This window comes from Plodia interpunctella, chromosome 22 (assembly GCF_027563975.2).
Source record: "Plodia interpunctella isolate USDA-ARS_2022_Savannah chromosome 22, ilPloInte3.2, whole genome shotgun sequence".
NCBI lineage: Eukaryota > Metazoa > Arthropoda > Insecta > Lepidoptera > Pyralidae > Plodia > Plodia interpunctella.
In genome coordinates, this window is record NC_071315.1 from 2,366,128 (window position 1) to 2,382,262 (window position 16,135).

Sequence of the window (16,135 nt, forward strand, 5' to 3'; positions counted from 1 at the left end):
TGCAGGCTAGTTGCAGAAGTTGGTTTATAATGAGTTTTTATTTAAATTGCAATGTATGTTAGTATGTATGTTCGTGTTCAATCTTGTAACTCAATTTTGAAGAAATCTTCAACCGATTGAGCTGAAATTTTGTACACATGTATAAGTACTTTGGATAACAATGCATTATTGTGATAAGCATGAACTTATAATGCACACAGGAACGGCGCCCGACGAAGGAACTCCTCAGTTACTGCACGGACATGATTTGTCAAGCAATGAATGCGATCTCTCTTTGACAACAATAAAAGCTCATCAACGATCAGGCAGCATGACTGTTGAAGGGTATACGTTTATTTGTTAGACAAATTAAAAAAAACCGACTTTCAATATTCATTTCAGTACAACTTTTGAACGGCTCAACCGGTTTTCATAAAACATTGCTAAGAACACTCGTTAATACACATAATTATTTATTATAAAAAAACACTAAACGAAATTTAATTCATGCGTTTGGGAGCTACGATTCACAGACAGACACGTAAAACTTATAACACCCCTCTTTTTGCGTGGGGTTTAAAAAAGGGACAATTTTATCTACCTGCTAATGCGGCTATTAGGCGCTAATGTCGTTAGAAGAATCAAATCAAGGATCTGCCTCGTATTCATGCCATTTTTAGCACTCTATTAGTGGTACAGTTCAGTTATCGGGTTAACCGAACTACGAAAATATAATATATTTAGTTTGAAACGTCCCGTTGTTTGTCTGTTACCAAATCTTGCGCAAGTTGTCAACTTCTACTCTTTTCCGCTTGTTCTACAGAGTTAAGAATTTCCACGTCGCTTCAATTACAATGCGTTATTATGACAAGCATGACATGATGGTGCACTCAGGATAGACTGCACTGACATGATTTGTCACGCGTTGAATGTAACATATATTCTCTCCGACGACAATAAATAGCTTGTGGCAAAAATTAGATGTTTGTAAAGAAACTTAATTATGTAGTCATCACACCACCACACCGAGAACGGTGCCACCCACGTAGTCAATTGTGACCACATTGCATAGATATAAAACTATAATAGTACTTTCTCCGGCATAATTTATTATAATATTATTTCAGTATAATATTAATTCAGCCGCACACTTGATTTACAATTTTACATATGCAATTTTAAATTGGTGGTGAGATGACTACATAATTAAGTTTTTTTAAATTTAATTTTTACCACAAGCTATTTATTGTCGTCGGAGAGAATATATGTTACATTCAACGCGTGACAAACCATCATGTCATGCTTGTCATAATAACGCATTGTCATTGTATAGTAGTATCTACCTAGTAGGAAATTCAAATCAAAAATCAATTTCTTGAATTTTGTAATCTTATTATAATTTTCTCGGTTATACGTATGCAATAACATCGAACTCTGATGAGCTCAATGCAACATACTTCAAAAACTCTTTTCAAAATCTACTGGACGGATTTAACGAACTGATTCAGTCCACGAGGGTGTACATTTGCGAAAGACAAACCATAGCGCGTTTTAAAATCGAACAGTGCCATCTATCGAATCATTTGTGAGTCTGACGAGTCACGCGCTTCCATACATTTTTGATCCAAAGAAAGTGCCGGCTAAACAAAATTATTATCCTCTTGTATTTTGGTTTACTTTTATTTTTTATTTTGGACCAATTTTTCGGATATTACTAAATATTTCAGATTAATTAAATGTCAAATATATAGGTATTTTTCGACTTGTTCTACATCGATTTGCTTTTCGAATATAACAACAACAAACAAATTATTTAATTTTGAACATTTTCAATACCTACTTACTTTATTGGTATTTTCACAGATACATGAAATAAAAGTAGTATTACATAGAGATCGTACCACGATAGAAGGTTGTACATAAGGAACAATGTTGTTGGGAGCGACAGTAGCGCCACATCCGCGTCACTTATTTTTATCAATTCCTTTTATTTCTAAGCGAATTTTTTTTAAAGATGTTATGCTAAAGTAGATAAAGAATAGTAAAATAGTTTTTCATTATTTATTATATCATTATATATTACAGTTGACTAAATCGAAAACGGTGGCCACTAAATTCTTTTTAGTTTACTGTGACTTGATTGTATTATAGAGAACTATGAAGCTTTCTACTAAAATTCTATATTTTGTTTGGCAAAATCTGTTAAAATATCTTTTTAGTTTTCGCTAAGAAATAAAATGAATTAATAGCCTTATGTGTTAAAAAAATAACTGTTTTTGTTCTGTTTAATAAGCTTATATATACAAGGTTAAGGAAGTGTGTAGAAAATATACTTCCTGTGTATTAATCGAAAATTTGAGACACACGTATGGTACCAATGTTTAACCGTTAACCGTGGAGAATCGAGACACAATTGTCACCTTACGAATCGGTGCAAAAATTGTTTTTCCATTGTGTCTCGACTCTGCGGGATAGATAATTGACCAGCGCATTTGGACAGTTTCGTATGAACGTAAGACGTTAAATAAATCGAAAATAAGGTTCCAAATGGTAAAAATAAACCCTTTTTACCATTTGTGTAAAAAATATCCTCTCTTTTGTTTTTTTTTTATTTCTTTATTTATGTTACAATAATTTATATGAAAAATACAAGCACCACCAACAAAAACCTATATAGGTTTATACGTGGTAAGGCGAGTCACTACTCATTACAAATTTACTCCGTTAATATATAGTTCTTAAGCATTAATTTACATTTGGTTATACTGGTTTCCAAATTATTTATTTGCTCACAAATATTGTTAGGGTATTCATTCAAAATAGATGGCAGAAAATACTCCCACATTCTTTTACCGTGAACATTGTTAACTGAAGGTAGGGTATATCTAGGTAGGTATGTTAAGTTGCGCAAACCCGAGCTTCTAGTTTTAACTTTTAATGATCTTTTTTTTTTAGGTTTTCACACACAATTTCCATTTTAACATATATATTTATAACTTTACAATGCCTAAATAAGTCCGCATCATTAAGTTTGTATTTATTTTTAATTATTTTTGGGGTGATTGTCTTAAGTAATCTTAATTGTAATTTATAAATATTTTCAATATGTGTCTTGTATGTTCTGCCGTAACTACTTACACCATAGTTAATAATACTATCAGCCAAAGACATACACAACATTCGCAAGGTATGATATGGGAGTTTATATTTTAAAATAGACAATTTGGACATAATTGCTCTAAGTTACAAATGCTAATTATGTGAGATAATTAGCATGTGTAACAAACTTAGAGCAATCTCGTATCTTTAAACTTAGAGGAATCTCGTATCAATTACAAGTCCAAGTTGTAGAAAATACAATTAAAACGAATTATTATGAAATATATCGTGATACATAATAGGTAATACGTTTTAATAAAATTTATTAATTTTAATATAACTTGTACATTCAGTACTAAGTAGGTACTTACTACTTATTTTTCTAGCAACTAGCAACAGCTTAAAAGAAAAGGATTTTTCAGTAGAATCGTTGTAAAACTCTTATAGGTGGATAACTAAAAATTCGGTCCCAAATGAAATCCGGCGGAAACCGGTGTATTCTTTTCAAATCCGGTCTAGACCGGTTTTATCTGGTCAGATGCGAACCCTCGCAAAACACACCACTCTCACCCCGTTCTTCATAAAAAAGTTTAGGTGTACAGTGACAAAGCATATTTTAGCTTAAAGTTGTTAAGCTAAAATATGTTTTGTCACTGTCGTACTTTATAATAATTGCCATTGGCAGAAAGAGAAAAAACATACTTCAGGTTATAATATGTTTTTAACTTTTTTACAGGTTCAGGCTACAATGCAGAAAGTAGGTTTATTATGTACATGACTGTCCAAAATAGAAATGCAGGCAGCGTTCTTGGCACAATGCCACACGGGCACTTTTAGATAAGTAATTAATTTATGTTTAATAAATTAATATTAATTTGTTTAGTTTAATTTAGTTTTAATTTTGAATTCAGTATCCACACAATATAAATAAAATGACAAGATCTTTAATGAACTCTTTATGTGAACGTCATAAATAAATTTTAAGGAAGAATAAGGGCCAGAACAGACGGTGAAACTTGCAACTTCTGCCATTTATTCTTTGCGGAAACCCTTCTGCCAAGAGACGTGTCATTATCATCATCAACAGCCGCAGTTGGGGCCTGTGATTGACGCACAGTCCTTTATTATCTACATTATTATTATAAAGAGGTAAGCGTTTGTGAGTTTGTATGTTTGAGGCGGATAAATTCTGAAACTATCGAACCGATTTCAAAAATTATTTCACCATTGGTTCATTATCCTATAGGCTACATTTTATCTCAAAATTCCCATGGGAGCGAAGCACCGAGCAACATTTAGTGAATGAATAAGGAGCATAGGTCATGACACTTCGGATTGGCGGGAATCAAGACACTTGTTGACAGATAAGACTGACTTCGGCATATTTTTCGTTTCGCTCAACACAAGAAAGGGAAATGAGTATTAAAAATACATGAGAAGAAACGGGATAGAGTGCAAAATCTTTTACCCCTCTGTGTGTCCTAATCTACCGCTTCGTATTAGCCCGTAGACAGAGAAAGAGATGTCCATATTAAAATTACATAAGAACAAAACGAGACAGCGCCGATTGAGCCGAAAAGTTGTATAGTAATCTTTTATCTCATTTGAGTATGCTACGTAGTTTTGCTTTGCGTGTCTATGCAAGAGACCACAAACGTAGCGAGCATTTCGAAATTTAAAATGCTTAGACCGGGTCGCGTTCCACCTTCTGTTCCGGGGCTAATAAAATATGACTGACACAGACAGATGACAAAAATTTTTCAAAAAAAAATAGGTATCAACAAAAACAGAACAAAACATGAAACTCTTGCTACTTTTTCATGGGATATTAATTTCATATTTCTGTTGTCATGCAGCGGGCGAAAATGTTGTGCCACTGCTGATTGTGAACCAGACATTTGTTAATGGAACAGATAAATTTCTAAAAACGGTCAAGCGTGAGTCGGATGATGTCTCGCCAAGTTCAAATCTTACTGTAAGTTCAAAGGCTTCTATGTTTCATTAATGATAAATATATCTATAGGTAGGTATGTGTCATTCTAGGTTAGTGATTTGAACCCCTTTTTGAACGTCATTCGAAAAGCGTTAAATGCATCGCCTAAAGCCATCTGACATGAATTTACCCTTACCTACCGCCATCTAGTGTCAAGTAGTCGCATGCACACCTGTATAGTCAACAACCGCGCAGGTTTCCTCACGATGTTTTCTTTTAATACTGTTATGAGTTTCTTTCGGCATTTCTTTTCAGCAGTCGTAGTATTTTTATAAGGGCATACTCGTAATCCTAACTAATAGTTTATTCCTATAAATATAATGTAAGTTTGTTTGTTACGCTTTATTTATTAGTTACCATAATCTTGAAATTTTGCATAACTTTCAAGTACGGGGAAGGACTGGATACCATATTCATCCCGGAAAAATTAATTGTTCCCATGGGAAATTCACGCGGGTGAAGCCGCTGGCAAAAGCTACTTTCTGTAAAATGCTTTTACTTTACATATATTTCCAGTACTTTCCGTTCATAATGCTGATAGACCAAAAGCACGACACCAGTGAGTATTGGAGGGAGACAGAGATCCTAACTCTCGTCAGAAATGATGAGAATGAGATAGACTACGACAAGTGCGAGCAGAGTGTCTCCAGCGGGAGTGTGCTGCAACTGCCCAGCAGGAGAACTGTCAGACCAATTTGCAGGACCAACATTGGTAAGTATTATTTGTCTCTCTCTCACGAGCTCTCTCTCTCGTGTTCATTTCCACGGTCATTGAGCGGTGAAACTCAGGACCCGCTTACCAGGACCTTCCTGCTTTTTCTTCTTCACTTCGCACGTTCTTCGGCATCCTAAGTTGTTAGGGGTGACCGTGAGCATAGTGCGACTTGCTGTTTAGATCTCATCATCGATTCGGCTCGCAGTGAGACGTGCCCTATTGTCACCTGGCAGTAGAGACAGACTCAAGATATCTACGAGTATGTTGGCTTGATGTCGTCAAGTATGATATGCGTGACAATGGTCTGACAACTAGGGATGCCGACGACCATGTGGAGTGGAGACGATAAAGTAGGAAAGCGGAACCTGGGCTCCGACGCTTAAAATCTGAGGAAGAAACATGACAAAAAGAACACCATTAATTCCGGTTAAGGAAAATATTTTGAGAAAACAGGTGCACGTTTTCTAGTTGATGATTTATCAACTAGTTTGTGAAATGGAGAAGGCAATGGCAAACCACATGATTATATGGCCCAGAAAGCCGTTGTGTGGCTTCCATTCTACATAATGACCACGATCCTCGGCCATGAGGGAAACTAATATATATGTGACACAATTCCATCATTTTATTATCGACTAGATGTTACCAGGGGCTTCACTCCCGTGGGAATTTTGATATAAAATATAGCCTATAGCAATCTTGGATAATGTACGAAAAATCTTTTGAAATCGGTTCGATAGTTTCGGAGATTACTCTCAAACATTTGTATGTTTGAGGCGCAAACTCACAAACGCTTACCTCTATATAATAAAAGTATAGGTAGATTTCTGATGCTTTGACCTGTTCCAGATTACCAGATCTGCCCGCAGTGTCCTCACTTCAGCAACTTTACGGAATGTGAGCTGTTTCGAGATTCTTGCAAGTAAGACTTTCTATCTTCCTCTCTGCTGTGATGTCCCAAAGCCCAGGGCCGTCTACAAAATATTGTGGAGGTGAAGACCACCATTTCAATGAAGTTATGAATTACCTATTTTTTATTATAAAAAATAATCTCACCTTTTTTATATTATTATTTACTAACTCCCTGTTTAACCTTGGGTCACTAGCTAAACTATATCTATGTAAAAATTTCATCAAAATTGGCCCAGCGGTTTAGACCGTGCGTGACAGACAGACACTTTCGCATTCATAATTATTAGTATATATATATAGGTTATGATGATAAATATGATGATATACTTATATGGTTTTTAAAACTATCTTCTGCTCCCACAGGGAGAGAAGAGTTCTACCATCAGAGTTCCGCACGTACTGTGACAGGAAGTACGGCAAATGGCGAACCATGTTCCTGCCGGCTGATTACAACCAATGCAGATGTTGTGACGAGTGCATCTTCTACAGAGGTAACTTGGGTTACTTTATTGGGTACAACTCGGCAGAGATATTCCCACTGGACATGACCAGAAATCTAGTCTAGGTGTGATGAAACAGGCTACGGAGAAAACCCAGTATGAAGCTGCGCATCTAGACGAGAAAATTGAAATTCATAGGCCATATACTGATACGGTTTCCTAGCGCGGTTCAGGAAATCATAAAATGTACTCCCATTTTATGATTTCCTGAACCGCGATTTCCTAATGACATCTATGTATCTTATGTCCAGAAAAACTTAAACTAAACCTAACATCAACTTTCATCCCGATTTCACTCCTGATGAGAAGCTCCCACAGGGTGACAAACAGCTCTGGGTAATCTGTAAGTCCTTAAACGGACTGGCTGGTGTTGGGAGAGAGATGCCAAGAAAACCGGGTTAAGTGGGGTTCGGGATATGTAGTAACTGTAACCACAATTTCTGCTATTATAGTGCTGTCCAGTGAATTGATCATTTACAGTCTTACTCCAACTGTCCCAAAGACCTCTACGAGGCTCACGTCAAAGCGATAAGAGTGGCCACATGGTCTCACATTATATTAATAGCTATAACGACTCAAAAAAAAAAAGATTTTGCCGCTTCCACCTGGTTCTGGAAGGAGCAAACGGATAAGTACTGGTTTGTTGTCATCAACGATGATTTGCGTGACGATAGTCTGACAACTAGGGATGCCGATCGTGCGAAGTGGAGGAGAAAATGTAGGATAGCGGACCTTGAGCTCCGACGCTCTATGGCGAGGTGGCAACCAGGAAGTCACTCAGGTGAGAGAGAGAGAGAGAGAGAGAGAGAGAGAGAGAGAGAGAGAGAGAGAGATATCTCGATCTTGATTCATTTTCAGAACTCGACCAGTCCTGCGTCCAAGATGAATACAACTTTGATTTTGAGGAATTTCTGCCGGTCACTTCTATAGGTTAGTATTTTTTTATGAAATGCGTCCTGGCTGATGGTAAGTGGTGATCGCAGCCTATGGACACTAGGATGGGCCGATTTTCAATAACTTTTGAAAGTACATTATGGGTGGGTTGTGAATTATGCATTTGTGTCAAGAAAACTATAGTACATAATATGCTCTCCAACTATCTCCACACCAAAATCATCTCACGTTCCGTTTTGTCGTGAAAGACGGACAAACAAACACACTTTCACATTCATAATATTAGTATGCACAAAAATATACGATATCTCTTTTAGTCGAGCGATCCAACTTTAATTATTTGTATGTCGATTAAATGATTTCTTTCTTTCAAATACATACAGGGTGACTTTTTATACATTGCCATTATTTTGTATACATGCTCAGTCCATGATACAACAAATTTTCGTATGGCAGTAAACCCGAAATCGCGAAAAAAAAAACAGCAGTTCCATACAAAATTATATTAAGGAAAATGTATGGGTCAGCTGATTGTTTTTTCGCGATTTCAAGGTTGCTTCCATACGAAAAGTTGTTCAGTACCATCGACTGAGCATGTAGATATAATAAGTAAGGTCAATGTATAAGAAATCATTCTGTATGTAGTTATACGATACAAATGTTAGATTTCAGAGCCGGCTGCAACCCTTACTGGGGTCACCCTGAGCAGGAGTACAGGGCTCTCCGGTGTGACAAAACCCTGAGGAGATGTGAGTATTTAAACTTGATTCTCTCTCATCATTCGTTTTCCTTTTCTTCTTCAGCCACTAAGCGTCGGAGCCGTATTGTAGGCATAATAGTTTTTTTTTGTTAGCTCGTAGATGGGTTTGCACTCGGTCATAAATTGGAAATAAACGATTTTGATTTCGATTGGAATTTTTGATTTAAACTACTCTGGGGGGCTACCATGAAACATAAAACACGTAGTAGATCATTCCGTCCACACGTTCTTTGTTTTTTACAAGATCTGGTAAGAAGGACGGCAATGGACGTTAGTAACGTGCTACGAATTTGTATGTTTCGTGGTACGGTGGTATGTTCAGAAGACGGTAAGTCTTCTGAACATAGCGAAATTATGTTAATCGAAATCCTAGCTTGAGCGTTCGCGATATATACATAAGTACAACATGTTCTCATGTTGTCAAACGCGCTTTAAAATCTTACTTTACGTGGTGCGGTACGAACCCTTGCCTATAGGATAAAAATTACTGTGATGACTTACTTTTTCTAAAGAGTCACAAATAGCCACATTGTGTAACGCATTTTTCCTCCAGAAAGATCGATATAATTGCCCGATCTGTCTAGTTGTCCAAACAGTTTACTTACCCTTTACTTTACTACAAAAGTTAGCTTTGAATTTAGTGATATTGGACTTGTTTGTATTAGTTAATTAGTAAATAATGTTCACTATAATATTTTTAGGTGTTCCGGTCGCCAGCCCTACGATGCCGAAAGACACACTAGTAAATGTGTATGTATGTTTTAAATAATTTGCTAATATATTAAAAAAAAAACTTTATATATAACCCTACTTGTAGTTGGATAAAAATGGCTGTCAATGACTGATGATGATACACCTCGATGCAAAAGAGGGGTGTTACAAGTTTGACCGCTGAGTGTGTCTATCTGTCTGTGTACTTGGCACCGTATTGATGAGCATCAACTGATGAATCGATTTGGATGCGGTATTTTTTAATTTGATAGCTAAAATTTACGCGATAGTTCATATATATATTTGATCACAATCGGTTCAGCCCTTCAAAAGTTGAAGTGAAATTAATATTGATAGTCGGGGTTCTTTTTTATTAATTTGTCTAACAAATGAACTTTTGTACTTTACTAATCTATACACTATATAGAGACTTAATGTGGCGTACCTGGGGTCTACCACGAAACATCACGTTCTCTCTTTTTTACACGATGTTTACACGATATTGGAACATGAGACAGCATGTGGACGTATGTTTCGTGGTAGACCTTCTGCACCGAGTCTCGCTACGTTTGACATAGTGCTGTACTATTATTATACTATAGTATAACAAATAGTTCACTACACAGTACCGATTCATACAATTTTAGCCGCCGAAGCTTCCGCTACTCCCCGCTAATGAACGGCAAGGAGTGTCCTGTCTCGTGCCGCGGCTACGCGTGCAAACACCAGTTCGTGCACGAGTGGGACTGCGCCCCGGGGGCTTTCATACCGGACCGTGAGCAGTGCAACTGCTGCGGGCAATGCACCATGTTTTACCGTGAGTTGACTCGTTAAAGGTCCATAAAAGTCGTTTCAGTTTGGACACCTAACTTTATATACAGGTATCAAACGCTACCTCCCAAAGACTACTTGGGTACATCAAAGTAAGCAATTTTTATTCTGCGACTTTTCGTGATTCATAGTTTTTTTTTCATATTAAAAAAAATACAATCTAATTTGCGATTCTATTCATCTTAACTCTATGTAATAGCCAAGCAACACGAGGCAGTACAGTAGCGTTATGTAGCGGAATCGAACATAGAGTGAACGTTTTATAGAAACGACATTAAAACTAAAAAAATGAGATATCACGTTTATACAAAAGTCGTAGAACAAAAGATGTTAGTTTTTATGTACCTTTTGAAGGTTAGGTACCGTTAGATACCAGCCAACCTGTATAAATAAGACTTTTTCTCCTTTCCAGAATTAGATCAAAAATGCGCTGAATTTAAGAAAACTTTTCACAATGTGAACGGCTCTAAGGAAATTGAGGTAGTATAACTTGTAGAACTTAACTAATTGGCGTATGAATTATTGCTTATTCTAAACTAGTGTCATGGGTACACATGGGTACATGGGGACACAAACACAGGAACGAGCTCTAAGCAACTAGAACCACGGGGAAAATATCCTCAAAAATAGCGTTATTCGTGCTAGGAATTGAGCTTATGGTAAGTTTAATACAAAAGGTAAAGATGCAGAGTTCAGGACAGCGAACCCTTAGCTCCGACAATCAGTGGCTGAGAAGCTACCGGGAAAATGCTCAGATGAGAGAGAGAGAGAGAGAGAGAGAGAGAGAGCTCAACGGCTGAGAGAACTCAAGACATTTATGACTCATTTTTTCATGTATGGTAGGTAGAGGAGGAGTTCCTGGAGCCAGGTTGTGACGACGGGCTGGTCTGCAGACAGGGTCGCTGCCAGGACATACACATCGTCAGCTCGGCGACGGTCACCGGCGAGCGGAGGAAACGAGACGACGAGGAGGGACAAGCTAATGGTAAACAGTTTTAAATAACTTCTATGCACATAACAAAATGCAAAGTATAAAGTACATAAATTGAAAAGAAAAAATGTAACATAGCACTGCAGTGCACCGCTGTGACTATCTGCTGAGCAAGACCCTATTGGACAACCGCTGCGACATATTTAGGCATAATTTTGTATTTAATATTAAATCTAGTTATGTCCACGTCATACCTATTATCGAAGTTTGTGTTTCGCCAATAAACTTATCACTTCTGAATATTGGCAGAGCCATGTAAAACCGAGTTGAAGTTCTTCAAGAAGAAGTACGGTTCTAACGGCCATCTGCATTACGACGCCCCTCAGTGCTCTCCGTTATGGCTATATTCGCCTGTGCAGGTAAGATTAATTCAACTGTAAGGAACAAGAAGTGTTGTTTCAGTGACTAGACAGATAGACAGACACGACTGGGGACTTCTTTTTAATGTAAGGATACTCCGATCAGATATAACCGCAACCGTGGCTTTCATTCTGCATTTCCTCGCTTCAGTGGCTTGTCTGCACATAATCTGCATGCTATATACATGGCTGGGAATGGTTTTACTTGATTTGGTGTCTCGGTCCATAGATAAGGTAGGGATTGGTAGCTTTTCTACAAGACAACATACTGGCATATCTTGTCTTAGAACGTTTTCACAATGGCTGGGACCGCAGCTGCACATATTGAAAGGGTCAATACCCTACCAGATTGCAGCTATCGTACTTAGTACCCGTAATCACCATGAACGTTATGACGACCTCAGTGGCGCAGTGGTAAAATGCTTGTCTCTGAACCGAAAGGGTTCGATCCCGGTCGAGTCATGATAAAAAATTATCTTTTTCTGATTAGCCTGGGTCTTCGATGTTTATCTATATATGTATTTGTTATAAAATATAGTATCGTTCAGTTTGTATACCATAACACAAGTCTCGAACTTACTTTGGGGCTAGGCTATCTTAATCTGCGTGATTTGTCCTAATATATATATATATTTATTTAACGTTCTGGAACTCCTAACACTTTTGATCCGCACATAACCGTGGTGGATATTCTCGATGTCTGAAAGAAACGAAACATACAAACACGTAGCGTAGCACGTTACTAACGTCGAGCATGCTGTCTCTCTCTCTCCCATATCGTGTACGCACCGTGTAAATAAGAGAGAACATGTGGACGCAATTAAGTGCTTCGTGTTTTATGTCTCATCGTAGCCCTCCTGGTTCTACTAAACTATTTACTCGTATTGTGCTTATTGTAGTGTCTTCTCTTCATTCTGCTTTATAGTGTCGTCAGTTTATCTGTTATTGCGCTCTGGAAGATGGAACATTCATCGAAGGAATCAAGGTGCCGAGGGTAGAAGTGTCTAATATGAACTGCGGTATGTCATTCCTACTAATATCTATTACAAATGCGTAAAAGTTTGTGAGCAAAATCACGCGAAATCTATACGGACGGATATTACCAATGCATTTTGACTCCAAATATCGTGACGTCATAGCATTATACTGCCATACCAAGTTCTATATATTTTTTGTTTATGACATTAGAAAAAAATATCTCATTTGATTAATTGGAAAGTAGGCAATAATTTTAATCAATCACAAGAGCTAAAATTTATTTTATATACTTACCATTTAATTTGTTTGGCTTATCGTGGTTTATGTATTTTTTTTTGTCAGCATGTAGATCATGTACAGACAATTTTAATCAATGAATTTGACAGATTGCGCCCGCGACAAATGTCGCACCGGCTCGGACGTGGAGTGTGACGGCTACGGCAATTACAAGGAGGCCATTTTCTCTTCATACCAGGAGCTTGACGGTATCGCTGTATATTATTTACTAGCGGCCCGTCCCGGCTTCGCTTGAAAACTATTATAAAAAAGTTCCCTTTGTTACACCTGACCAAATGTCATGACAAATTAGTCAAGTAGTTTTTAAGTTTATTTATTACAAACAAAAAATAGAAATAGAAATATTGTTTCTTTATAATATTAGATAATATGGAAGTATGGACTAACTGGCCGTGTTGGCTTCGTTAGGATAAAAAACCATAATAAATTATGTACACTTATTACCTTCATCTGCAAATAGTGTATAGATATAGTGGTAGGTATCTATAAAAAAACCATCATCAAAATCGGCCGCGTTTTACAGATCTATGGCTCGAGGATAGAATAGATATACTACGTTATTTAAAGTGCAACAAACACGTCGAACACACATATTCAAAAGAAAATGGGATTCGAACCTGGGACCTATCGATTCACAGGCGTTTTAACCACTGGACCACCACCGCTTCGCTGGTTGGGACTGAAAACTAGTTGGTTCTGTTTCAGTTGGTCGCTTCAGGTGGTCGGAGTGGCACCCCTGTTCGCACACACTCGTTAAAACTGACGACTGCGAATTTTCATCTACTAGCTATATTGAATTCACTGAATTACACTCATCGAACCGTAAAATTTAAGGTAGATTATCATATTTTTCTTCTAAGAAAAACTTAAATGTCAACCGATGTCATTAAGTCTGTTGTTCTGTTGCGATAAAAACCGTCGGAATATACTTAATTTATTATGTGATTTAATATAGCTAGAAGGTCCATAATAATTACTTAATTACTTCCAAGTTGATGTGTCCCAAAATGCTTTGTAGGAAATTAATTATTTCACCGTTTTTGGTCACTATCAGCGCACCAAAAGGAATATATATTTCTTTTTTTTATATAATAAGAGAAAATATATCAGCAGACCTCTCTTTCACACAGACAGTTCCAAACCGAAGGGTTCCGTACATCGCCACGGTCGTGACGTGAACCCAAACATCATCCCCACCAATATCTGCCAAGAAGCAAAGTCGGGAGCCGGCGCCGGCAGCGGTGAGGACTGCAAGACTACCAAAATGTGATTATGGAATTTTGAAAGAAGTATTATTTTACGGCCTTTCAACGTGTATTGCTCTGAGATGGTTTTATGTTGGTTTTACCCGGCTTTTACCCGGTTTACGCCGGGCAAGATTTATGCCCAGGCGTAAACCCATTTCAATATTACTGTGTTTTGTCTTTTGGCACCAACAGAGCAATGTTCTTCTATTGGCAGTACGTATTCTTCTTTGCATACGATTTTATAGCAATAGCCATGCTAATATTAGGTATTCTGTAGCTGTTCTAAAATAATTATACCTCGGTTAGAAATAAAACCGGTTTTTTTTTTGCTTCTATCGTCTGCTCTTCGTACTACTTAACTTCGATTCTAAAGAGCAAATTACGATAATATATGGTTGAGTGCGTAAATTAGAATCCCAATTATTATTGTCTGGGTTTCGTAAGAGCACATAAACTGTACGAATTACTTTTGTGAAATTTAAATTATAATTTAATCTAGACATTTCTGGAAATGGTAACAAGAAATACCTTATTCTGTGTCATAGTGTCGTTGTTCGATCGGTAAACTGGCCAAATCATTTCAAACACGAAACATATATATACTCGTAGCACGTTACTGACGTCCACATGCGGTCTCTTTTACCCATATCGTGTAAAAAGGAGAACGTGTGGACGCAATTACGTGCAATGTTTTATTTTTCGAGAACGTGTGGACGCAATTACGTGCAATGTTTTATTTTTCGTAGTTATCATGCATAATATTAGTCCTAATGATTGAAGTAGTATTAGTTATGTCTTTCTAATATCGGTGCAGTATTGTGTAATTTTTTTATTATAAGACAATAGGTATCGTGTTTCAACATTTGTTTTTATATTAGGCACTCGGAAGCTCATTTCTTAACTTTATAATGTATTAAATTTGTTTCTTACTAGTATATTATAGATGATTTGTTGAAATTGTTTTATTTTATAGAGGAAGGCACGTAAAAGTATAATAAATTATTCACCGCTAAAATAAAACAGTACAAAAGTTTACCCTTACATATAATTATTTTTATTGCATACACAGTAGAAAATTACTTAAATGAACCACATTACTGTTTTTTAAATTGGGAACAAGTACTACTGTTATTTATAAACTGAAGAACCGGCCATAAATATCTGTTCGAAGCATATGCTGCATATTTGAAACATTATACGGGAATACCTATAAAACTGAAGTTAAAAAGCAAAAAAATAATACAGTTAATTTATACATGTTTCTGGGATTAAAAAATATTTTAGCTTTAATGAAATTGTTTATTTCTGCGTAATAATGTAACAATGTAATGAGATAAATACAGAGTGGTTGCAGTTGGTACGATTTCATTGCCATCTCAATTTGGCAGGGTGTCTTCCGCGTACGCATGCGTCCTCGTTACTGAAACAGCTGATTGTTATATCAATACAAGTACCTATACTGGCAAGTAATAAATAACAATCCAACATTCGTATGTATCGAAGAGAAAATAGTTATTTGAAATTGGAACTAACAAAAAATCCTGGTTGCCGCTCTTTCTTTTTTATTTTACCTTCACGTATCTGCTGAAAACTGAAATCGAGTATTTCTGTGTGTCCTTGTGCTGTGACGTCACGTGTCACGCTTACACCTGCCGCCGGTGTTGTCCTAATGTTGTATTTGCACAATATATGGGTAAATAATTTTAATAATTTTCTTATGAATAACAATACTTCATACTGAAATTGTGACTATAAAAAATGCTTCAAACATTAGGTAAATAGGTAGGTAATGTATACTCTTCCACGCTCGCTGTTTAATCTATATGTTTAAATTTTAAAAAAATCTTGCGTCTATGATTTTTGATATGA

At 36.7% G+C, this 16,135-nt stretch overlaps 1 protein-coding gene across 5 annotated transcripts; it reads left to right on the plus strand.

The window, feature by feature from the left end:
- Window positions 1-4,789: 4,789 nt before the first annotated feature.
- On the plus strand, window positions 4,790-14,962 carry LOC128679754 (uncharacterized). 5 transcript variants are annotated; one of them, XM_053762177.1, is made up of 15 exons: window positions 4,790-5,053; window positions 5,588-5,783; window positions 6,636-6,708; window positions 7,062-7,189; window positions 8,057-8,128; window positions 8,758-8,841; window positions 9,554-9,602; window positions 10,211-10,380; window positions 10,807-10,874; window positions 11,238-11,379; window positions 11,635-11,744; window positions 12,670-12,763; window positions 13,109-13,207; window positions 13,725-13,853; window positions 14,150-14,274. In XM_053762177.1, exons 1-14 carry the CDS (start codon window positions 4,877-4,879, stop codon window positions 13,850-13,852), a joined length of 1,590 nt encoding a protein of 529 aa, XP_053618152.1. In that variant the 5' UTR covers window positions 4,790-4,876; the 3' UTR covers window position 13,853; window positions 14,150-14,274. The 5 variants fall into 5 exon arrangements, with proteins under 5 accessions (XP_053618152.1, XP_053618154.1, XP_053618155.1 ...); XM_053762178.1 differs by lacking the exon at window positions 13,725-13,853 and having other exon boundaries at window positions 4,791-5,053; window positions 14,154-14,962; XM_053762176.1 differs by lacking the exon at window positions 13,725-13,853 and having other exon boundaries at window positions 4,792-5,053; window positions 14,150-14,962.
- The last annotated feature ends 1,173 nt before the right edge of the window (window positions 14,963-16,135 follow it).